Below are 22052 nucleotides of genomic sequence, written 5' to 3'. Positions count from 1 at the left end.
GTTCTGTTATGTTTTGCACTAGCCATACACTGTTTTCAATTAATTTCATTATATTTAGGGTTGTTATTTTCATCAACTTACTGCTTTCTACTCTTGTTTTAAACGTTCCTTTGTTTCATTCAAATTGGGGCTCATTGATTGTTGTAGCACGAGCAAACGGATGTTATAAAAAACATTTCATTTTCTTCTCTTCTTTCTTTTAATTTTGCATTCACTACGCATTATTCCATTCTAGCTGGTCACATCCCTTGGTGGTGGTCACCTGTTCATCCAAACTCTGTCCGCTATAATCAATGTGTAACCCATGCTCGCAAACTAAATACACTTTTTAAGCATGTTCCTTTTTCAACGCAACGATCTATGGTCTGAATTGACCAGTTTTTTTTTAGATTAATTCAACATGGTGTAAAAGATTACAGCTTTCTGATAGGTTGACGATCGGTAGCTTTTACTCGTATAAATTCGAGCACCTCTATGTATGCATGTATTTTGTATATACACTGAACGGCAATGCGGTTCCAAACAAAAAGCATGACACTATCGGGAAATTATAAATCATTAAGAACAACACAAAGTTAAAAATACACAACAATAAAACGATAGCTTGCCCAATGTAAATAATATACTGGATTAAATAATTTAGTAACTCATCGCTCAACTCATATTCACAATTCAGCAGATTATAAGAGTTCTTCCGATAGCAACGAATCGGACTGTTTTACACATTTTGTATTTGCCGACATTGTTGCGAACAGGTAAAATTAGTTTAAAATCTTGAATAGAGAGACCTGCACAAAAAAGGTACAACAAATAATGAGACGAACTATGCTTGGTCATGTTTTTTTGTTTTGTCTTCTTCTTTGGTGTGCTTAGGGGTTTCTTAAATGCGAAAAAAAAAACTTTGCTGAATTATCAGTAACGGCGGAGATGGTTTCTGGTTGCGGTATACGAATTACATTCCAATGTCCTTTTTTTCAAATATATAAGTAGTAATCGAGACTGACAGCGTTTGTAAATGATACTAATTTGTAGCGGGAAATGGAACAATATGAATAGATAGATGGATTCTTTTAAAACAAAAATGTCTGCGGAAGATTTCATCTGTTTGCGTGATGGAATGATCCAAAAACACTTCAAACTGAATATCACAACATGGTTGGAATAAAGAATGAAAAGATACGATAAAACTTTACTGTAAAAGTAAACTTCCCTGTCACGAGCAATCAAAAGGATGCCGTACACGCCTTAAAAACACTGAACGAATATCGCTTGTAAAAATTAGGTTTCAAAAACAAACGAATTACTGTTAGATTAAGGAGATTATTTGTAAACCTTAGTTTTGATGGACAGACAAACGAATGTAACTCACAGGAATTTACGATGCCTTTGGTTGGAATACTTCATTCCGAACGCTAAACATTTATCTTACACTATTTTTGTTTCTATTGTGCTTGCCGGTTACCCAGTAAAATATGTAAAATATGTGTAAAATATAGCTTAATGTTGTTAAACCAGCCAAAATCGAGGCCGGCACAATTGGAATCGATCAAAATAGAGAGCGAGATAAAGAGCTCAACGTATCAATGTCGTGCAAGTTATTGTGTTATTTAATTGTTTAAACACAACTGTATGTTGTGAATGTTGCCACTACCATATGTTTGGCGATAGCTTGATTTTTCTCTTATTCCTGATTTGTTGGCATGAAAATGGGTGTTTTCAAAACTATGCTACCTTTTCCTTTTCGATTCCGTTTTTTTTCTCTCTCTCTCTTTACCTCTCTTTGCTCTTTGCTTATGTGATCGTACTGTTGTTAGTAATGTACATCGTAATGAATGTATTCTGCGATACTCCATAGCAATAATACGCTAAACCGTGTTAGTTGACTTTCTACAGGGTAGTAAGTATTTTAGATTGGTATATATGTACGATTAACGATTAAAAAGTCAAAGCGAATGAGAAGGAACGAGGGAAAGAGGGCGAAAATATATTCAATAATCTAACTCTCTATATTCCTATCTCCGCTTTTCTCCTTCGATATCAGATAAATTCTCGATAAGATTCAAAGTTTGCCACATTCAACGAAATTATTTTAGTCACTTGTTTTGTATCACCCTTATTTCACATACCCACCCACCCCATTTCACCCACCTACAGTCGAACTGCAGCTTTTCAAGTATTAGCATTAGTTTGTTTGTAGCATTGTTCCCTAGAATGGGATCAGTTTACCGTCTCGTTCGGTAAGCGAGATTGTATCATGAGATAATCTTCTATCATTGTGGTTATGGGCCCATCGTTTCAATACGATGTGCTCCTATTATGGTAAGGACAATCGAGTTCTGCGCATATCGCCCAAGCGGAACTACGGAACGCAAACGGATTGGATAGAGCATCACTTGCAATTATGTAAACAAATCATAACATAACAAAATCAGAAGAAGACGTACATGAATGCGACTAGACACACGTAAAACGTATATAATAAGAGAGCATAATCTACAACGCTTTGATCGCTATCATCGATGCACTGAGAGTGACTGTACAGAAACAGCTATCATCTATCAAATTAGTGTATTCGTTTAGAGAGCTTAGTTGGTGGAGGTTAAAATTGGAAATACAATATGCATTTTCGTAAATTTCCTTAAAATTTACATGCCGCCCATGCCGTTTGAAATTAGAAGAAAAATGAATGGAGTGTGTGCAACAATTGGTAGATGGGTTGCGATTGCTCCCAATCATTTCCCGACCTTTGCACACGATGCTTACTTTAAACCTGCTTCACACCTCTACAAATAAATGGTGGTAGGTGTTTTAATTGAACCAATCAAACTTCGTTCGACCCCTCTTACCTCTGGAAAGATAATTTTTCGTTCAAACAGATGTACCATACGCAGCAGTAAACATCGCCCGTGAACTATCGGTATCAAGCGAAATGTCTTCCGGACTGGCTAGATCGACACGGATTTGGTCCAGCTGACTATCGTTGGCCGAGTTGGTGGCGCTGCCACTATTCAACTGGCCTGCGCCACCACTAGTGGTGGTAGCACTGCTATACGTGTAGCTAGTATTCCGTCGACGGTTGCCTTGCGCTCCCGACTGCCCCCCATTTCCACCGCCCCAATTGCGCAGGGTCCAGTGGAAGTGTGTCGGGGCGGCGGTGACAGATGACGGTGTTATAGCTCCGCCGGCACCGGCACCACCGGTAGCGACTGTTGCCGTCGTCACGCTGCCGGAACCGTTTGCCGATGGCATGATGACCACCGTTGTATTGGTGGTGCCGTGTTGATTCATCTCGCCGGCACCACCGTCACTGCGTCCGCGACCATTGCCTTCCACGTTAACGTCATCATCGTCATCTACTCCGAGCACTTGAGAGGGCATCATGATCGTCACCTCGCGGTTAGTACATGGTAACGTTTCCGTCGCACCCGCTATCATATCCATGCTATCCTTGGTCCCCGAGTTGGACGAGTTCTGGGAGTCGAGAGAATCGATACTGCTATCGATAGCGGCCAGCCCGTCCACACTCAAACCGACCGAACGGTTCGGATGCGAATGATGATGGTGATGGTGACCGTCGATCCGATCGCCCAGTTCACGGAAGCGCTCGATCGCTTCTTGGTCTCCCTGACACTCCTCGATCGATCGCAGTATCTCCCAACAAAGTTCCGACTCGATCGGGATCGGTTGGTCCGAGTCACGATTGTAGATTGATATGGCAATATGCACGGGGTGCGGAATGGGCAGCGGAATCAACATCTTGTCGGCGGCATGCTTCGGTTGCTGTTTTCGCTTCCAAGGTTTCCAGCTTTGAGTTTTCTGTTTCGGCGACGGCATTGGTGAGCGACGTGCTCGAACTCGTGGCGTTGTCAGCCCAGATGATGTCGTATCGCTGTAAACGGTAGCCGAGACGGACCAGTCAATTGTAATGTTATGAGCTATATCATGCATCCGAAATCGTGCACTTATTTTTACTTACTTGCGCTTTTCCGCTCGCCGTGAATTGATCATTACGCGCGATCGTGGGTTGAACGCGGACACCTCCAAGTATGGCGAATGGACTTGAATGTTCCCACGCGGGGCATACACATTACCCAACAGATCCGGCCCATTAATGCCCATTATATCGCTGGTGTTTTGTACCATCTCGTTATACCGATGCAAATCTAACTGTGCGTGTGGTTCTAGCTTGAACTGTGTATCGGTATCGGAAAGTGGGGTCAAAAAATCTAGGCTAAATATGTCCGCGTACAGCATACCCGCCAATCCAGCCCAATCGCCCACCGACAGACCCTTCGCATCCCAGAACTCTTCCTCGCTGATGGACAGGCGAGCAATCACGTGCGATGGGTAGAATTTTTCCAGCATATATGCTGACTGCTGAATCACAATTTTTAGTTCCATCGTGTTCAGCTTGATGCGTGATTTTACCGCGGTCGTTAGGCCCGTTTGCAAATCCCGCCGCCTCTTCTCTAGCTTCTCGTGGAGCGATGTCATCAGGTCTTGACCTTCGCGCTCTAGCTGACGGTATGGACCAACACTTTTGGAAAGCTGTGCTGAAAACGGTCCAAAGCAGGCTTCCACAAATTGGCTAAAGTCCTTTTGCGGCTGGCAAATGATAGTTTCCATGGAGTGTTGATATGCCTAAAAGGGGTTCACAAAAAACGATATCGATATTATGCAGCTCGGCGTAGGTGGGACAATTGTAAACTTACCTGTAGCTCATCCAGCTCCATCTTGGCTTCGAACGCTGCCAGCGCTTGTTCTGGTTTGATCGAAAAATAGTAATCCAGCGCTAAACCAGGCCCTGCTATCCGGCGGACGGCAAAGCTATCGCTAGCAGGCACCCGCCCACACTTTTTGATAAACAAATGGAATGTAGCGGCATCCCAAAATAGACGCACCCAGTACCGTACAATACCGACGAAGAATACCAACACCGCTATTAACGGACAAATTACAGACGCTACCAGTACGGCTGCCAACGGTTGAAGCAAACCCTGAATGCCAATGTTCCATCCAACCGCTTCGAGGAAGATACAGTATCGATTGCGGCGGCTCTCGTCCGGACAGTCAAGATCGTAGATCAGCATCATGTAAAGATGCAACGTGACCGTAATGAATGGCATCCAGAGCGGGGCTGTGACGGCTAGTGCCAGACTGGATGCGCTGACGACGAAACATAGCAGAGGGAACAACACCAAAATGACCAGTGTGCCCAGAAATCCTTTCACGAAGTAGTTGTACAACCGGTTCAAATGGCGCGTCATGCCCTTTCCTATGAATCCTGTGTCCGGCTCCGTCTCGAAATGTGTCCGAGCCTTGGAGATGTGACGCCACAGTTCCATCAGTCGCGAAAACATCGTCTGCGTGATACTGGTTTTGCGCGGGAAAAGTGTGCCATTCACTTGCGACAGCTCTAGATCGGCCATGAATGGTTTCTTACAGAACAGGGCACGCAAACCGAGTGGACTGCACCAGGGCACGATGACACCGAGCAAGAACATTATGTTCCAGGTCCAGGTCCAGGTGCGTTGGAACAGGTTCAGCAAGCGCCACATCGGCCAACGTGTACTCGTAGAACGGATCAGCTCCTTTTCGACCAAAAAGACGGGCTGACTCGGATCTGAGCGTGGTGTAACGATCGAGGTAGCCTGCTGGCAGATGACCGTCGGTATTACTTCCGAATGGCCTTGGAAACTGCGCCGAATAATCCATGATTTAGGCGACCAGATACGGCAAGCCCACTGAAAGTTACGCGTTGGTGTTTTCGCATTTTTTAATTCCTTCAGCAAGACGGGTTCCCGCTGTGAAAGTATTTAAAGATTTGAATTCGTTTTTTAAGCCTTGATCTTGTACCTCTTCGGTGCAGAATTGAGTTTCGTCAATGAAATCGTACCTCTTTCATGAACGCTAGGTCGCGATTCAGAAAATATACCGTCTGGTGCAGATTGAGACGCTGCGCAGCCCGCAGTGCCTCCTCGTGCGCTCCCCAGGTAATTTTCGACAGCTTTGCCTGCTCACCGGCGTTCAGCTTAGCGCGCAGCCACGGATAGACGCGGGACAGTACGGGATGCTGCTCTTGTAACGTTTTCTCCATTTCTTCACGCGATTTTTTCAGCTCCTTCTGTATTTTGTCAACCGCTCTATGAAAAAGAATCAAGAGTTGTTATAACAATCTAATTACTGATGGAAAAAATGAAGTTTAGGTCCGCATCAATTCCGGCTAGCATCGAAGTTTACTCCGGAGAGTAGATGCGGAAACAGTTTCTGGAATCGATTTTTGAATCGGAATCAAAATCGGCTCTGGAATCGAAACTAGCTTCAAAATCAGAATCGGAATCAGAATCGGTTTAGGCATCTCCATGAAAATAGATATTTAGGTCCTATGCAGCTACAATTGTACCGCCAGTTGCCAACGATCCAATTGTACACTTGTAAACGATCCATTCTCTTGCAGATTCTGGAACTTCTGATTTCAATTCCAGAATCGGAATCGGGAAGTTTCAAAACTAATTCATTACTCATTATTCACTTACTTGTGCATTATGACCACTGATTGTGCCTGCTGCACGAGCAATTGCGGTATGTTCTCTCCCAGTTCGGCTAGTTCGACATTAGACAGGATAGATGTATAGACGCGCTGCAGGTACTCCTTCATTACGGCATCGTTTACTTCTTCCTCAATTTCGGCGTCGGTCATTTTTCGTTCGCGCAGTTCGGCTATCAACCTTTCACGAAAGTGTAAAAACCAGCCTCGTGTTTCCTTCTCCAGAATACCAACAAGTATCGGAAGAGCCCGACGCATTGTGTCCTTAGAGAAGAGACGCAAATCGATGTCCTGTCCTTTGGGTGTCACGTATAGATAAGGAATCGGTTGCGCTTGGTTGCAGTTCACGTCGAACTTTTCCATGGTGGCTCGGCGTAGTTGGTGGCGCACATAGCTACATAGCGAATCTAGGCAGTCTTCATATTCGTTCTGATAGAACGAGAGACGCAAAGCAAACAAATACATAAATACAAAATACATCAAAAATGTGTCCCAATTGCTTCGTTCTCTGAGCACGGCATATTTACCCTACAAACTAGTTCTGCTACCAAAAACCGACAACGCTCTTCTTTAATTTTGTTATCTAAATTATGCGCTAGCAATGAGGGAACACCTGTTGCAAGGATTGAGGGAAAACCCGGAAAAACAATTAATTGAAGCTCATATCCATTTTCACATCACATCACACTACTCACCGACAATCATGTCCACCAGCTTAATCAATCCCTGCAGCAGTGCTCGAAAGGCATGGGCAACAGAGAAAAAGTGACCGGTTAGGCGTTCTTTGGCAGTGATAACGATGAAGCGAGCGGATAGTGCCAGATCGCTAAGCAGCGAGTCCCTTGTCCTTTCGGATCCTTTCTGCAGAAACTGTGACAATCGCCAGCGATGTACTTGTCCCGGAAAGTTCAAACTCGGTACCTCAAACTCTCTGCAAATAAAAATGAATATTTTGCTTTAAAAACTGATGCTTAATTTACGCTGCATAAAAGAAAGTTCATGCAACACACGATCGATCAACATTTACTGCGTTAATACTAGGGTTTCAAATGCTCCAAGAGTCCTATGCTCTACTAAAATCCTGCAAACCACTTTCACTACTTGTTTATTATCTACTTATGATCGCTACAGGGAAACGTTCAAATACAATATTATTGCTGGTATAAAGAATGGATGAATAAATTAACACAATTCCCAATTCTTCTCCAATTCATCAGGATTCCAAATCTAACACACACAAAATAGGAAATATTATACTATGCAACAAACCAGAAGGAAAATAGCATATCTATACCGCACAGTAAGAGAAAGGAGAATAACAAACGCGTGAAACTACGGAAAGACATCAAATGCAGCTATTTTTGCTATCGAAAAACTGGTGCACAATGCTGAGAATGTTGAATTAAAACAAAATGAAGATGTAATGCCTCCATTACTTCGTTAGCAAAACCACACACTCTTTCACTATCATGTGTTCCACGGGCCGAAATCGTTTAATCACATATTTTACATTCCTCATAATTACTCTAATGCTAGCCTAACACTTCGATGCACTCAACATCCACACGGCACAACGAAAAACGATATAATAAGGTTAGCCAAAATCAGTCAAATCGATGGTTGGTAGCTAACACCGAGTATACTCAACATAATACATTCAATATCGATTCTTACAGGCACGTTACAAAGAGTAATACGCAAAATATGAAAAATATTACACGAAGGATTTGTACGGAAAACATACTATAGATATAATGGAAAGTGAAAACAACACATTATTTCAACTTCATTTACCCAGTGAACTGTATCGTTTCCAATTGTTCGCAATTCAATTTCTTCGGTTTTCCAAATTTGTCCTTTTGCAAGCTTTCAATGAAAATATTTACAAACATTGTTGGTGCTTTTAGTTCCACGAATACGCAATGGGGGACACATATTTGTGACTTGTTTGTTTAACATTCAAATATATGATGAATGTGTACATATTTTATATGTAATAATAAATGAAAAATGTAAACATTTTTAAATCTACTGTAACATCGTAGTAGATACTTTTGCAGGGAGTATGAATAAATTTGATAATAAATATGAAAAACGTAATATTTACTCTCTATGATCAACAGATACCACAATTTAGCTAGAAATAAGTGTTAGTGATGTTCCAATCATCAAAGCATTTTGCATATTATGTAATATTATTCGCATATGAACGGCAACAAAACAATATGAATAACTTAAAAGCAAAAAAAATCATATAAAGCAACCAATCCAATTAAATAATTTGATATGGCGCATGGGTGTTATGGGTAAAAATACCGAATCAAACGCAAAACTGATGAAAGGCGAAACATTTCAGCGAACAATCTCACTATTCCGTCGGCAGAATTTATAATAGCTAATTATTTTGAATCGTAGATGATACTAACCCACGCTCACGCAACGATCGCAACTGGGCATTGGTCAGCAAACGCGGTTCTCCTGTGCCATCGGCAGCAACTGCGTCCAGCTCGTCGAACGGAGGTGCGATAAATAAATCGCGCAGATTGATTGGACGAGTCTTCCGATTTACGCTGCTCACGACTGTACTGTGTATGTTCGCATTGCTTCCTCCACCGCTTCCTGCTACCGATAGGGAGGTTACGCTCTGTCCTCCGCCTGGTGCAGCTGCATTACCACCATTACCAAAACCTCCCCCAGGACTGCTTGAAAGAGGAGTTGGTAAGTCTGAAAATTGCAAAGAAGAACATGGTTGACATTGCACTAACCATAATAAGCATTACATTACATGTGTCAAAACTTACTGATCGGGAACGTTTTCCAATGATACAGAAACTGCTCGGCGACAGATTTGATGTGTTCTATCAGCTGTTCCACCTCTGGTGGGGCCCCAATCAGATTGATCTGAAAGTTCACAGGCTCTTTTTCTGGTGGCTGAAGTGAGGTGGGTCTCACTAGAACCGGTCCTCCGGCCGCTGTATTTGAAGGCCCGCGCAAGGCCGCCACTGTCGTCGTGCCATCGCCGTTTCTTACCGTATCGAGGACCATGATTCTTGCGACAATTCTCACACTTGACGTTTGCAAACAAATATGTTAAAACAATTTCAACGTACTGATGACAATCAATGAATTTCGTTTCTTTAACTGTGCTGTTTGGAATGTGTGCTACAATACAATGGCAAACTGGCTATGGCCATGTGGCTGACGACGGCAGTAGCGGTAGTAACGGCAATCGTCACAACGACGGATGGCAGACATTTGTACTTTTTAGTAATGATTGCAGTAAATCGGCAACTGGTTCCAGCTGCTGCTACAGGTCCGATCCGGATAGACAAACCTTACACGTGGCATTGATGTGTCGCTGGAAGCTGGAAAGATGCAGAAAAAATAGAGGATTTTATATTAATTATTAATAAAACAGTTGGATTTACAGTTTGTTTTATTGAATCCGCAATATGGTAATTTCATGCACAAACCATAGTGATCGCGTCAACACTTTGCTCTTTACTTTTTTCCATGTTTTATGCTGCTCCACCCCTCCAACCACTCGATAAAACGGAACAGGAAACATTTCAAACAATCCCTTTAAGACTACTGAAGCATGACACTGTACCAGGCAGCTGGCACCCTCTCAGGCTTCCGCCGTGAGCATTGCTCCATAACACCAACCAAAGGCAGAACAACGGGTCACACTCGCATTCGCATAGGGGTGCAAACTATACATGCATCATGTATTGCAGGTTGCACGCATTGCTCAATGCACATAATACTAGCCAGCACACATAACAATCACGCGAATAATCAACGAAAATTATTATCAAATTCTGTCGACGATGACCTTGGCTGACCCATAACGAAGTTTTGCATGCGATGCGAATATGTTTAATGTAGTTTCGCGTGCTTTGCGTGCTCCAATCGACAAACTGTTTTACTTTAATCTATTTCCCCCCAATATTTCAAACTTCAATTGTCGTTTTCTTCATTCGATTCTTGCTTCAATAATATCAAGGGGTCCCAACAAAACAAATTAGAACATTCGTCAATAATGGACCATTTGCGATCACGCCTGGTCTATTTTTATCACGTTTCTGGTATAAACACAGTTACTACCATTCTTGAACACGCACTAATTTATGTGTTTCACTTAACCATCTTATGTATAAAAGAACTGAAAGAGCATTCGAGAACATATATCCTATGTTGTACATACAATTGTTTGTATGAGGAACATCTGCATTATCTGCAAACAACATACTGTTCATAGGATATATCGCGGAGATAATCGAACCTTCTGTACAGGGCGAGAGAATGATGCACGGACAGTGTGGTTTCCTTCCCTGGTCTGATAACTTTTTATACAATAATACGAACTTAATACTATTTTAATACTATTTTTAGCAATTATTACCCGATAAAACGGATATTTTCCATTGATTTTGCTACATTTCCTCACCAAAAGAAAATTCACGTACAGTCAGCTGTCAAGGCTGTCGAAAAAACATGATAAAAAAAACACCGAGGGGTAGGACTGCACTCGCCATCGAAACACAGCATGCAGAACTGGTATAAAGTAAATTTGCACGAATCGACCAAAAATAATGAAACAAGCGTGGTGTTGTTTTTAAAGACAAACTGAACGCAATGATTTCACACACTCAAGATAAGTACTTGCATTTTTAATACATTAATTACAAACAAAAACGATAAAACTAAAACTTGATCTAATGTTCGGCACGATGGCACATTCGTACTCCCCATGACATTGACAGAAACAGGTTTGCCGGCAGAGGGCGCTTCGCGGATGACACAAGAGCTTCCGCTTTGTGCTGTGCAACTCTCTTTCTATTCGATCCGAGGAAACAACCAGCAGCATGAGGTGCGCAAGTTGTCGAAAATTCAGAAAAATTACAGTTTTATCACAGTCGCTTCGGTCCAAAACAACACTCAAGTGACAAAGAACCGACCAAATAAGGAAATGAGAGTGATTTCGACCTCTACGCACGGAAGAAAGTGCTCAAAATATGTTCCAAATCACATGTGTATGTGGCGCGTCTGCCTTTGTATCGATTCACCGTCCGGTGCGAGTGTATAGAGCGCGATAGAAAGTGGCTTGCGGAAACATACTTCGCTACCGGTAGCTCCCGGTTTATACAACATAGAATATTTTCGCATGAAATGATCGCGCTTGCATTAAAGGGTGGTGCATTTCGATTAGATGGGAATGTTTACCGTACGGTTCTTTGTCGTTTGAGTGTTTACAGTGTCCGACGAAAAAAAACGTGGCAAGAGGGTGATTTTCAACCGAACATTGCAAGAGAAAAATATGCAGAACTCACAACGAGTGCAATTCGATTAATGCGTGTGTGTGATGTTTCCTTTTTTTTTCATCTTCAGTTCCCTCAAGCTTCAGAAGAGGCTGGCAGCCTCGGTTATGCGATGCGGCAAGAAGAAGGTGTGGTTGGATCCTAATGAAATCAACGAGATTGGAAACACCAACTCGCGTAAGTAGCGATATGCTTTAGCAGCCCACCACATATGGCACCTGCTTCGCACAGACTTTGATACGATGCTCTATTCTATTTTTGCTTGCAGGACAAAACATTCGCAAACTGATCAAGGATGGTCTGATCATCAAGAAGCCGGTGGTGGTCCACTCGCGTTACCGTGTGCGCAAAAACACGATCGCTCGCCGCAAGGGTCGCCACTGCGGTTATGGTAAGCGAAAGGGTACGGCCAATGCCCGTATGCCCCAGAAGCTGCTCTGGATGAACCGTATGCGTGTGCTGCGTCGTCTGCTGAAGAAGTACCGTGAGGCGAAGAAAATCGACCGTCACCTGTACCACGACCTGTACATGCGTGCGAAGGGTAACGTGTTCAAGAACAAGCGTATCCTGATCGAGCACATCCACAAGAGGAAGGCGGAGAAGGCCCGCTCCAAGATGCTGAGCGATCAGGCCGAAGCCAAGCGTACCAAGGTTCGTGAGGCCCGTCGTCGTCGCGAGGAACGTATTGCCACCAAGCGCCAGGAGCTTCTGCAGACGATCGCTAAGGAAGAGGAGACCGCGCAGCATGTTGCCGCTACTGGAAAGAAATAAATCATCCTTCCTCGCTCAGTATAAGGCATCTCGAGGATTGTGAAAATGTGAACCGTGTGTGTTTGTGTTGGTGTGTGGTTAAGATAAGAGACGAAAGAAATGTTGGAAAGGGCGTCCTAAGTGCATCTCTACTCAATGTTGGAAAGTGTTGGTTAGTATTACGGGGCTGTTCTTCGTACTAGAACAAACGTTAAATGGTTATGAACGTCATAATAGTTACATGTTCTAGAACGGGTGGCGAGGCAGGGTGATAGGCCCAAAGTCTCTATGAAAATAAACAACATGGCATCATAACAGTATCGCCAACAGCAGGATATTGTAATCTATTGAATTGCTGGTTGATGTCAAGGACAAATAATGCCGGTTGTTCCAACAGGTTGAATTTGACCTGCATGCGCAAACCACAACAAAATAACGAAGCGTTGGTTAGTGTCCACGAATACCATACATTTAGTATTCGGGAAACTCCAATGTTCAACACATGTACAGTATTTGTTCCAGTTGTTCATACCATGTACAATATTAGCGTCCTTTAATAATTCGATAGCGATGTAACTAGTTTACTTTTAGACAATTCCAACTTCGGACCAGACTTGGACAATTTCCTCAACAAGCAGTGATCAAAAATAACGAAGGATGCATTCCATTGGTATTAATAACAAACATATCATACCCTGTTCGTCTATCTAGGTCCTTAGTAGAGGCAACTGGTTCAAAACCAATTTGTTTCAAGATATTGGTGAATTACGCTCTCTAAACATCCATCACCTAGCTTATACCGAGCCAAAAAATAAAAGTATTTGGATCCGAAAATCATCATATTCTTTCTGTCCCAGCCTCTTTCCATGTTCGTGTTTGTTCGTCGCCGGAAATGCAAAAAAACAGTAACACAACTAATTAAGCGACCTAAAAGGCTTCACCGTCAAGCGAACGAAAAGTTGGAAAGAACTATAGGGAAATTACGTTCTACTAACAAGAATAAGAAGTAGGTAAAAATGAAGTTCTTACTCTCCACTTAAACATTAAGTGCTTCCATGTGTTTCGTAGTTGGTTGCACGACGCGGTATTACGCTCAGAATTAGGTCAGCTGAACGTGGAAAACGGGGAAAACCAAACACAAAAAATATACACACAGAAATTCCACTATTCAGCATGACCACACCAGTTGCTAACGCTCCAAAAGTCTGTCGGCGGATCGGAGGAGCTAACTGCCGTCCCCAAACCCGCCGAACCCACAGATGCAGTTGTGCAGCTGTAATGCGGATGAAAATTCCTGTCTGCCTGTGTAAACAATTGCAGGCAGAATGGATGGTTTTGAAGCGTTTGGTCTGCGTGAAATGCGCTACATGGACAGACATCATTTCACAGTCATGATGTCGGTATTCATTTTACATCCGGGGTAAACATACGTACTGTGAGTCGGACAGCTTTCCCCCCAACAACTCTTCATCCGTTATAAAGCTGTGCAAGCTATTGAAAAACCTATTCATGAGACAATTTTCCCAGCGATGGGAAAGAGGCATATGAAATGGGTCAAATGCAACGCAAGAATGAAGAAACATTACTTAACAGCTCATTATTTTCCTTCAAAAGAATGCATTATACGTACTTGCTATGCTGTCTTTTCTTCATTTATGTTTAGTTCTGTAGACGAGAATCAATCCGCTATTAATTAATAGGACAGCTAACAATGATTCATAACAGTCCTTCCAGTCCTATCTATATTCTATGTTAGATTATTTATACTTAACTTTACGCCACGATTCTTGTACTGAAGATAAATCAGGCTTTCAACATTGTGATCCTACATAAGTTGAAATGAAACAATGGAGCGTTTTGTATGAACATTCATTTCATTTGCATACTAAATGCTTTCCCCGAAAGCAACGCAAGGATAACATTAAATGAGCTAAAGTAATTCACTACAAAACGAAATTAAGGAATCACTTATATGGCTATTGTCATGACTTATAAAATGATTTAATCAAAGTTTTACGGTCTTTAAATTCGACTCGAACTGTTCACAGCTTTACAGTCTTTAAATTCGATTCGAACTAGTAAACTGTTTAGCAAGAAACACATTACAGTCCATGAGATACAAAATTTGGTGATGTCCACCCCATCACAAACATTCGCCCCCTTCAACACAGTCAGGATGGCCGAGCGGTCTAAGGCGCTACGTTCAGGTCGTAGTCTACTCTGTAGGCGTGGGTTCGAATCCCACTTCTGACAACTCATTTTTTTCCCGCAACTCCCTATAAAATTAAATAAATAAATAAATAATATCACCTAAATAATTTCATGATTCCATCCCTTAAGGTAGAACTTCTTTTGAACTTTTAAAAAATGTACCTCCATATAAAAGCATCAACCAGGAGAGGAATTGCTTCAATTTGTACAAACAAAGCCATTCCTTGCTTACCATGTCTTTTTATTTCTCACTTTAAATAAGCGTTTTTTTTTGCGAATATTTCTTTTTGTCAAATGCTTTCTGGCTCGCGGCGTATTGTGTGTTTGCCTGTGTTTTGGGAGGACAACGAACGATGTGAAAAAGTCATCAAGAGAGTTAGAATAACTGAAAATCCTACAGCTAGACAACAAACTGATCTTGGCATCCTCCAGGCGCTGCAGCCCCTTATCCAGACCATTTTCTCAAAACAATTGAAGTGAATTTGAAGTGTGTTTGTGTGTGTGCGCGCTTGTAAAGGTGACGCGGCGAGGCGGGGGCTATGGCATGGCAGTGGATGCATTCTCGCCATGATTACGCTAGGAAATAGAGGTGATCTGGGATGAGAAAAAAAAAACAACATAAAATAACCCGACTATTCTGGCGTTCGTAGTTCATGGATCATCTACGGGAGCGGTCTTTGAATGTGTGGCGCGTAATCGACTGACAGCGACGGAAGTACATTAAAAGATAAAGGTGGTTAGTTGGTAGAGGTAGAGGTAGCTGTTCATGTGCCACTAGCGTGGGCCCGTACACAGCTGTGTTAGGGACGGAAGTGTGTCTTATCTAGAGAGAGGCTGGTAGAGGAGACAGTCGGGGGCATGATGATGATGTTGCCACTTTCCTTTTAGATCTTCCTGTTGTTCTAGCTGTTAGCAATAGAAAATGTCTGTCTGGTGGCTGCGGCGACGATACCCCACGTTCCCGGAATGGAAGGCAAATGCTCGAATAAAAAAATCACCCATTTACCGAACCGAAAAGGTTGTCGAACTCTCTCTCTCGGTCGGTACCGGTATGGCCATGTGTGTTTTGCATCGGATTCTCGTGGTTGTGAAACCAAAAGCAGAAACAAGTAGGTGGTTTAAAGTTCATCTTTCATCGGCAAACATGTAAATTGTGCTTTAACTAGTAAACGGTTCTTAAGATACAACCGTAAGCACGCTAAACCACACATTTAGCTCAATCGTTCTGAAATGTCTTAAAATTCAGACTTTTGTTCTCGCAATACTAGAGTCTGGCTCACTGCAAAAGTTGTTTTACATATCATAAATATCATGAAGATGTTCAAATTCAACCGCTTAAGCCACATTTCTTCGCTTGATCACTTTCCAGCAGTTCGACACATACGATTTGCACACAAACAAACCGTTGAGGGGCGCCGCACGTTTCTCTGCCGGAATTAACTAATCCCCTGCTGGGTGTAGTGGAGGTGTTTGAGCATTCCAGAAACGAATAATCCCGTTAATTAATTCCAAACCTCATCGCTACATTTGTTGTTCCGTGCCCCAACGTCCAAATAGGATACGTCGAATGTTGTTGATACGCAGCAACAATGCACCTTAGGGAGTGAGGAATGGAGAAAGAAATTAGGTTCTGCAATAGAAGAAAGCGCTGGCCCGCTATCGTAGGTGAAATTGAGTCGCCAAATTAGTACGGAAATAAGAGATTTTAAGTAATTTGGAGGCCGCCTTCGCCTTGCTTGTCATACTTGATCTAATGAATATTAAAAATAAAATAATATCAACTCTCAATGTTAAGAATTGCACGCACTATAAATCGTCCATTCACTTCCACAATCATGGCCTCATCTTATATCAACGAAAAGTGTATTCATATTTAAAAAGGGCCACTAAGTACGGGGCCGGAAGTGGCTTAATGATCACTCAGATAGGTTCAATTCTCACCCGGATCGTTGTTTCTTTTACTGCATTATTCCATTAACGACGTTTCGTCCACTGATTATGCCTTCAACACACTACATCAACTGAACACTACCTTCGCCGCAGATTATTCTACCAATTCTATACTCCTTTATCCTGAATTTTTTTTAATTATTTCTTTCTCACACTCTCCTTTCCTTCGATTCAATGCTTTTGAATGTCTCCTCTGTCGCGTTAACATGAGTGTAACGTATGAATATCTTTAGGGATCCTTCTTACTTAAGGACTCTCTATTGCATTCTGGTTAGTTATATTTTGTATAATGCCAGCATTGTATGGAGTCCTTGAAGCATCTTCTTAATTAAACTTTTTAGCTATCCGTTTTTCCTTTTCAAGTTCATGACTTATTTTTGTTTGTTCTTTTATTATTTGTCGTCATTATTTTATTATTATTTTTCCTCTTAGTAATCCTTGTCTTACTACGGGGGGGGGGGGGGGGGGTACGATCCATATGATCCATTGAACCCACGACGGGCATGTTGTTAAGTCGTGCGAGTTGACGATTGTACCACGTGACCACGTCAAGGATTAAAAAAAAAATGGTTTGTATGGAACTGCTGGATATGTTCACGACGTACTGCCGTAAAACCAACAAGATTAACATTATCCCCAATCGCTAATAATTTAAAAAAATGCATATTAACGAGTACTGTAGTAATCTAATCATTGCGAAATAAAAGTGTTTTTGTCACGAATTTACGGTGGCAATTGATTTGTGAAAAGAAAACTTTTGATCACCTCATTTGCCCTGTATTAGATCATTACCCTGTACCTTTCACCAGGCAGCGATTGCCAGCGAAAACTTTTAAAATTCCTTCGTATTACTAACATTTACAAAAAAATATAGCCAAATCCACATTTAAACCAGGTAAACCTTCTTATTAAAATCAACGAATAGCTTTAAATAAACCGAGACTAGCCATTATAAGGTAAGCCAAGCAAATGACAAATATATTATATTTTATATATTGATTAAAAATATAGGAATGAGACCAATCGGCTGAAAGTCTCTATAAAAATAAACATACACAGCGTTCTATTTTGTATGCTTCTGAGTCTGAATGTAATAATATGTGTGTCCAAAAATGTTCTATGACTCTCTATGTTCTTATGACTAATACTATTTTTCGTGCAATTTTATTGCTTAGTGTTCCATCATCTTGACTCACTCATGGTTGCTGTCAGTGGAATTGGTACATATTACAGGGAGGCAGGAAACTATAAAAACATAAATAATCTTTACATAAACTGAAACGAATCGCAATTTAAAGATAATATCATACCATAAGTTCATATCAGTTAAAATCAAGTGTTTAAAAAATGTAGCACAACATTTGATTTGGCACAAAAAACCGCTTGAGCACTTTCACTTTGTCGCTAATTGTTGAGCATTGCTTTCGCCATTCAAGACGAATCCGATTATCTTACAGCACAAATCTGCACGTGCACGTTTTTCGTCTACACTATCTTTCAAGTTCAGATTCGGTCGGTGCTTTACGGTTCCAAGGTCGCATACAATCGAAACGGTTGTTCGTCCGACGACGATCGATGCCGTCACCAGTTTTGTTTTATTATTCCCAACAGCGACAATCATGTCTGGCATTAGCATGAGATGTGAGAAACAGAAAATTAGTTCACAACACAACATAAAAACACACACAAAAATGTGTATCTCGCTTGGTAGACGCGCCGTCACTGTGCTAAATTCAATTCTTGTTACGCATCCACCAAAACCAAAGGCCATTGCAGCCAATTGTGTCCAGCCAGTTGTGTCTAACAAGCTACCGAATAACGGGCCGGATGTGCCGAGAGTGAGTAGGGGGTGAATGGAAGAGATCGAAAGATATTGCAAAGTAAAAAAAAAATCGAAGTACTGGATCAACTTGATGCTTCCGCTGCGGAAGGTCACCGGGTCAACCCGGTCAGCAATGGCTAAAAAAAAGAGAATGCAGAGGAAAATGCTTCAAAAAGCAAGCAAGAAAGAAAGTGAACCGAACTCACAATAACATCCGATTCCTTGGGTCAGCGTTTTTGTTCCACTGAGCTTGAGAATGTTTGGCCAATGGTAGTGCTGAATGGTGGAACGGAAGAGCATCATTAGCATTCCGGAGGGTATTTCGTGTGCAGTGCAAATCGTTTCAACTGAGAAGCGCTCGAATTATTAGGGGAATAAATTCGCAGCATCACCAAATCTACACGACCGTAGGATCCTACATTACAAAATTATTACACAATGGGGATCTATTGTTCAACGTTGATAAGAGAACGGTAAGGTCAAATGCTAGCTCCAACCCATTGCTATATGAAAAATCTATTATTTTACAAAAATGTTTCGTAAGGAGGCAAAATCGTATGATCACAATTTAAAACCCAAATTCTTATCAGAACGGATGTAAAATGTAAATCGCGATAAGACATATTTTTTATAACTTTCCATCATTCATTCGATCAATATTTGAAACACTTATTTGACCCATTTATCATGCTTTATTGCATCCTTTCTGGGGCATACATTCCCTGCTGAATACTCTGAAATAAGTGAATAAATCAAATGAACCCACATCATTCCAAAAACCCATCGTCATAAGGAAGGGGTTGTGGCCAGCAGCGATTGACCAGCGCTGGTCACTAACTTGCGTGAATCTCAACTGATTCGCTGCCATGCGCAATATGCCAAGCGGGGATCGGTTAGGGGAAAGGTTCATTAACACTGAGTGCAAAATATATCAGGAGCATTGCTATCGGTTAAAGATGCTATCGCACCAGCACCAGCGAATAAATAGAGTGCCAAATTATGTTGAACGGCTCAAATATTCTACTACTGTTCTAAGCTGATTGGATGGTATTCCAGAAACGGGTTACACTGTCAATCAGGGTTTATGATTTACCTAGACCAGAAAATAGATGTTGCGAATGTTTCCTAACAACCTCAAGCGAGTTGCTTCAATCTATTAAATTGCTCTACAATTATACGTCCCGTAAACTGTCGATCAGGTCCGAACGATCAATTGCATCTGCTGCATAGGGGTGCCATGAATTGCTAGAATTGGTTCACTTTGGCATGTGCCGATTGATTGTGACCAATCGGAGTGCATGGACTAAGTACAACAGATATACTAATGTTTTCGTTTGGTTAGGGTTAGAATACAAAATATTGTTAAAAATAAGAAATAATGCCATGGAATTAATTACTGATTTGAAATCGCTCTCCAAAGTAATTTAAACATAAATTGTTATGGTCACATCACATTAAACAGAACTCAATTCTTTATCACTTCATTGATCGTCAAAAAACCCATGGAACGATCCCTTAATGATTTGAGAACCTTAACCAAGGTAAAACACGATCAAAACAGGTAAGATTTTCTTAAAAAAAAAAAAAATAATAAAATACATTTTTCATTGAAGAGCTTCTTTGGACTGTGTTAGTATAGCTTGGTTCGACGTATGGGTGGAATTTGGGGCGTGTAAAATTGGAACTCAAGACAACCGTGTTGATTCAAGACAGCAGTGTTGATGAAACGATTCCATAATGCCATGCGATGATGAGGAATGGACAGAGTGGAACATAGCATTTACTCTCGTTCCCGACTATTCATAAGGATGCCAAAGAAGGAGTGGTTTATAAAATATAAAAAATATATAAAATAAAAATATAAAAAATATAACCAAACCATACAAAACATCTGCAATAAAAGACATCTCATATCCATATCCATAATATTTCCAATAGATTAAAAATGTCAATTAATTGTGTCCTTTCGCTTTCAACGGATTTTTCCACCAAACACCTCATTTTTTGAGATCACCTATCCTTCGTTTCGAACGATATTGGCCTCATCCTAAACACACTAGTATTTGCACATCGGATTAAACACATCCAGAAGAGACTTTTTTTTTAAACTAAGATTCAACTTCCTTTCATGCCAACGACTCGATAGGCAACTGAAAATCCTGTCAGAGTGAAATTCTCAACGTTTTTTTAGGATGGTCTTTTGCATGAATGCATAAATATTGCCACAATTCTCGACACTTGTTCGTTCGGGCAATGGTTTGCAAGGGACGGCGAGCATGTTTAGCCTACTTTTCCACTTACGTTGAGAGACGAACATCTGATGCTGCCCACTTGACGCATCCACACAGCACGCACACCAACACACATAAATGACGGGCGCGAAAGGTGCAAACAAAGAAGTCCCACCCCTTCAAATAGAGTGAAATTTGCGGATGCAGAAACGTACTGTATCCGTTTTCCAGCATTTTGATGTGGAAATTACCCAGTTGTACTAGCTCACTTTGAGTTGACTATGTTCGTGCTACTTACCTTTCCACTAAAGCCTTGCACACACTATGCTGTTGCTACTATCCTGCAAAACATGGACCGTGTAAATAGGCTCTCTCCTCCCGGCACGCTAAACATTCACGATTTGTTGGTGGTTGCTAGTTAGTCCACTGGAAGAACTACTGTTACTGCCAAAGTAAGCGACGGACATTCACGCACAGTGACGATTTATTCGACGGATTAATTCTTCACATTCCAGCCCAACATCAACACACATACACCCTTCCAGGAGCGCGAATGAAACTACCTTTTCACCAGCATTCTGGTACGCTGGAAATCATTTCATACCAGATGATCACTAGAGCACTGAATCGTTTAGCATTTCTTAAATTACTACTACACTTTCTTGCAGTTGATTATCACCACGAGCACAGCAAACCAAGAAACAGACCACTAGATGCACAACAATAATTGGACAAACCTCCAAAAGGCGAATCAGCAAATGCTGCGCACCGCATATATGTTTCGCGTGTCACGAAGCTACGGCTTCTGTTGCGTGTTCACTCTCTCTCTAGCACTAGCCATAGCCAATGCGCTGTGCTTACCATTAATAACTCACTCTCACTCAAATATCCAGTGCGTGCGGATTTTCTCAACGCCACGGGGTTTCCTATGTTATTGGAACATAATTTAAACTGCCCAAAAATCGCGCTCACTACATTGCACGACGAAAACAATTGGGTTTACGCGGAACTTTATTCGAAATACTGTAACTGCACTAAAAGCAAGCACCCGCCGCCCAGACCGTGTTGTATTGCATGATAACACACTGAAATGCTCTGCGCCTTTCTATTGCAACATACTCCAGAACGTGAAAACTCGTACTTTCTTCCCAAATATTGAGGTATGCTGCACGCACTGGAAAAAAACATTAAGGTGGCGATAAACGTTACGCTTTTAACAG

The 22052-nt window shown here is 41.6% G+C and overlaps 2 protein-coding genes and 1 non-coding gene across 14 annotated transcripts; 2 read left to right on the top strand and 1 right to left on the bottom strand.

Annotated features, from left to right (window-relative positions):
• Nucleotides 1-32: 32 nt before the first annotated feature.
• LOC1274565 (uncharacterized) lies at nt 33-22030 on the bottom strand. 12 transcript variants are annotated; one of them, XM_061642203.1, is made up of 11 exons: nt 21131-22030; nt 9349-9912; nt 8974-9271; nt 8342-8413; nt 7243-7478; nt 7075-7160; nt 6537-6976; nt 5897-6143; nt 4713-5804; nt 3977-4641; nt 33-3889 (listed from the first exon to the last, which is right to left on the bottom strand). In XM_061642203.1, the coding sequence occupies exons 2-11, from the start codon at nt 9590-9592 to the stop codon at nt 2869-2871; spliced, it is 4401 nt and encodes a 1466-aa protein (XP_061498187.1). In that variant the 5' UTR covers nt 9593-9912; nt 21131-22030; the 3' UTR covers nt 33-2868. The 12 variants fall into 12 exon arrangements, with proteins under 12 accessions (XP_061498187.1, XP_061498188.1, XP_061498190.1 ...); XM_061642204.1 differs by lacking the exon at nt 21131-22030 and adding an exon at nt 10953-11060; XM_061642206.1 differs by lacking the exon at nt 21131-22030 and adding an exon at nt 10998-11043.
• Nucleotides 11288-12691, top strand: LOC1274564 (large ribosomal subunit protein eL19). Its single transcript, XM_313705.6, has 3 exons — nt 11288-11420; nt 11939-12045; nt 12137-12691. The coding sequence occupies exons 1-3, from the start codon at nt 11416-11418 to the stop codon at nt 12637-12639; spliced, it is 615 nt and encodes a 204-aa protein (XP_313705.5). The 5' UTR covers nt 11288-11415; the 3' UTR covers nt 12640-12691.
• On the top strand, nt 14789-14871 carry Trnal-cag (transfer RNA leucine (anticodon CAG)). Its single transcript has one exon. It is a non-coding gene; the product is annotated as a tRNA-Leu (tRNA).
• Nucleotides 22031-22052: the final 22 nt, after the last annotated feature.

Source organism: Anopheles gambiae, chromosome 2 (assembly GCF_943734735.2).
Source record: "Anopheles gambiae chromosome 2, idAnoGambNW_F1_1, whole genome shotgun sequence".
NCBI classification, from domain to species: Eukaryota; Metazoa; Arthropoda; class Insecta; order Diptera; family Culicidae; genus Anopheles; species Anopheles gambiae.
Note: the sequence above shows the minus strand (reverse complement) of the source record. Positions and strands in the feature narration are given on the sequence as shown.

What these genes read in the sequence shown, in the direction of transcription:
- LOC1274565 (XM_061642203.1), bottom strand. Translation starts at nt 9,592, where the DNA reads ATGGTCCTCGATACGGTAAGAAACGGCGATGGCACGACGACAGTGGCG. An exon ending in CGATCGTTGCGTGAGCGTGG is followed by an intron (nt 8,414 to 8,973) that starts GTTAGTATCATC and finishes TTTCATTGAAAG; the next exon opens with CTTGCAAAAGGACAAATTTG. An exon ending in TAGCAGAACTAGTTTGTAGG is followed by an intron (nt 6,977 to 7,074) that starts GTAAATATGCCG and finishes TCGTTCTATCAG; the next exon opens with AACGAATATGAAGACTGCCT.
- LOC1274564 (XM_313705.6), top strand. An exon ending in GATTGGAAACACCAACTCGC is followed by an intron (nt 12,046 to 12,136) that starts GTAAGTAGCGAT and finishes TTTTGCTTGCAG; the next exon opens with GACAAAACATTCGCAAACTG.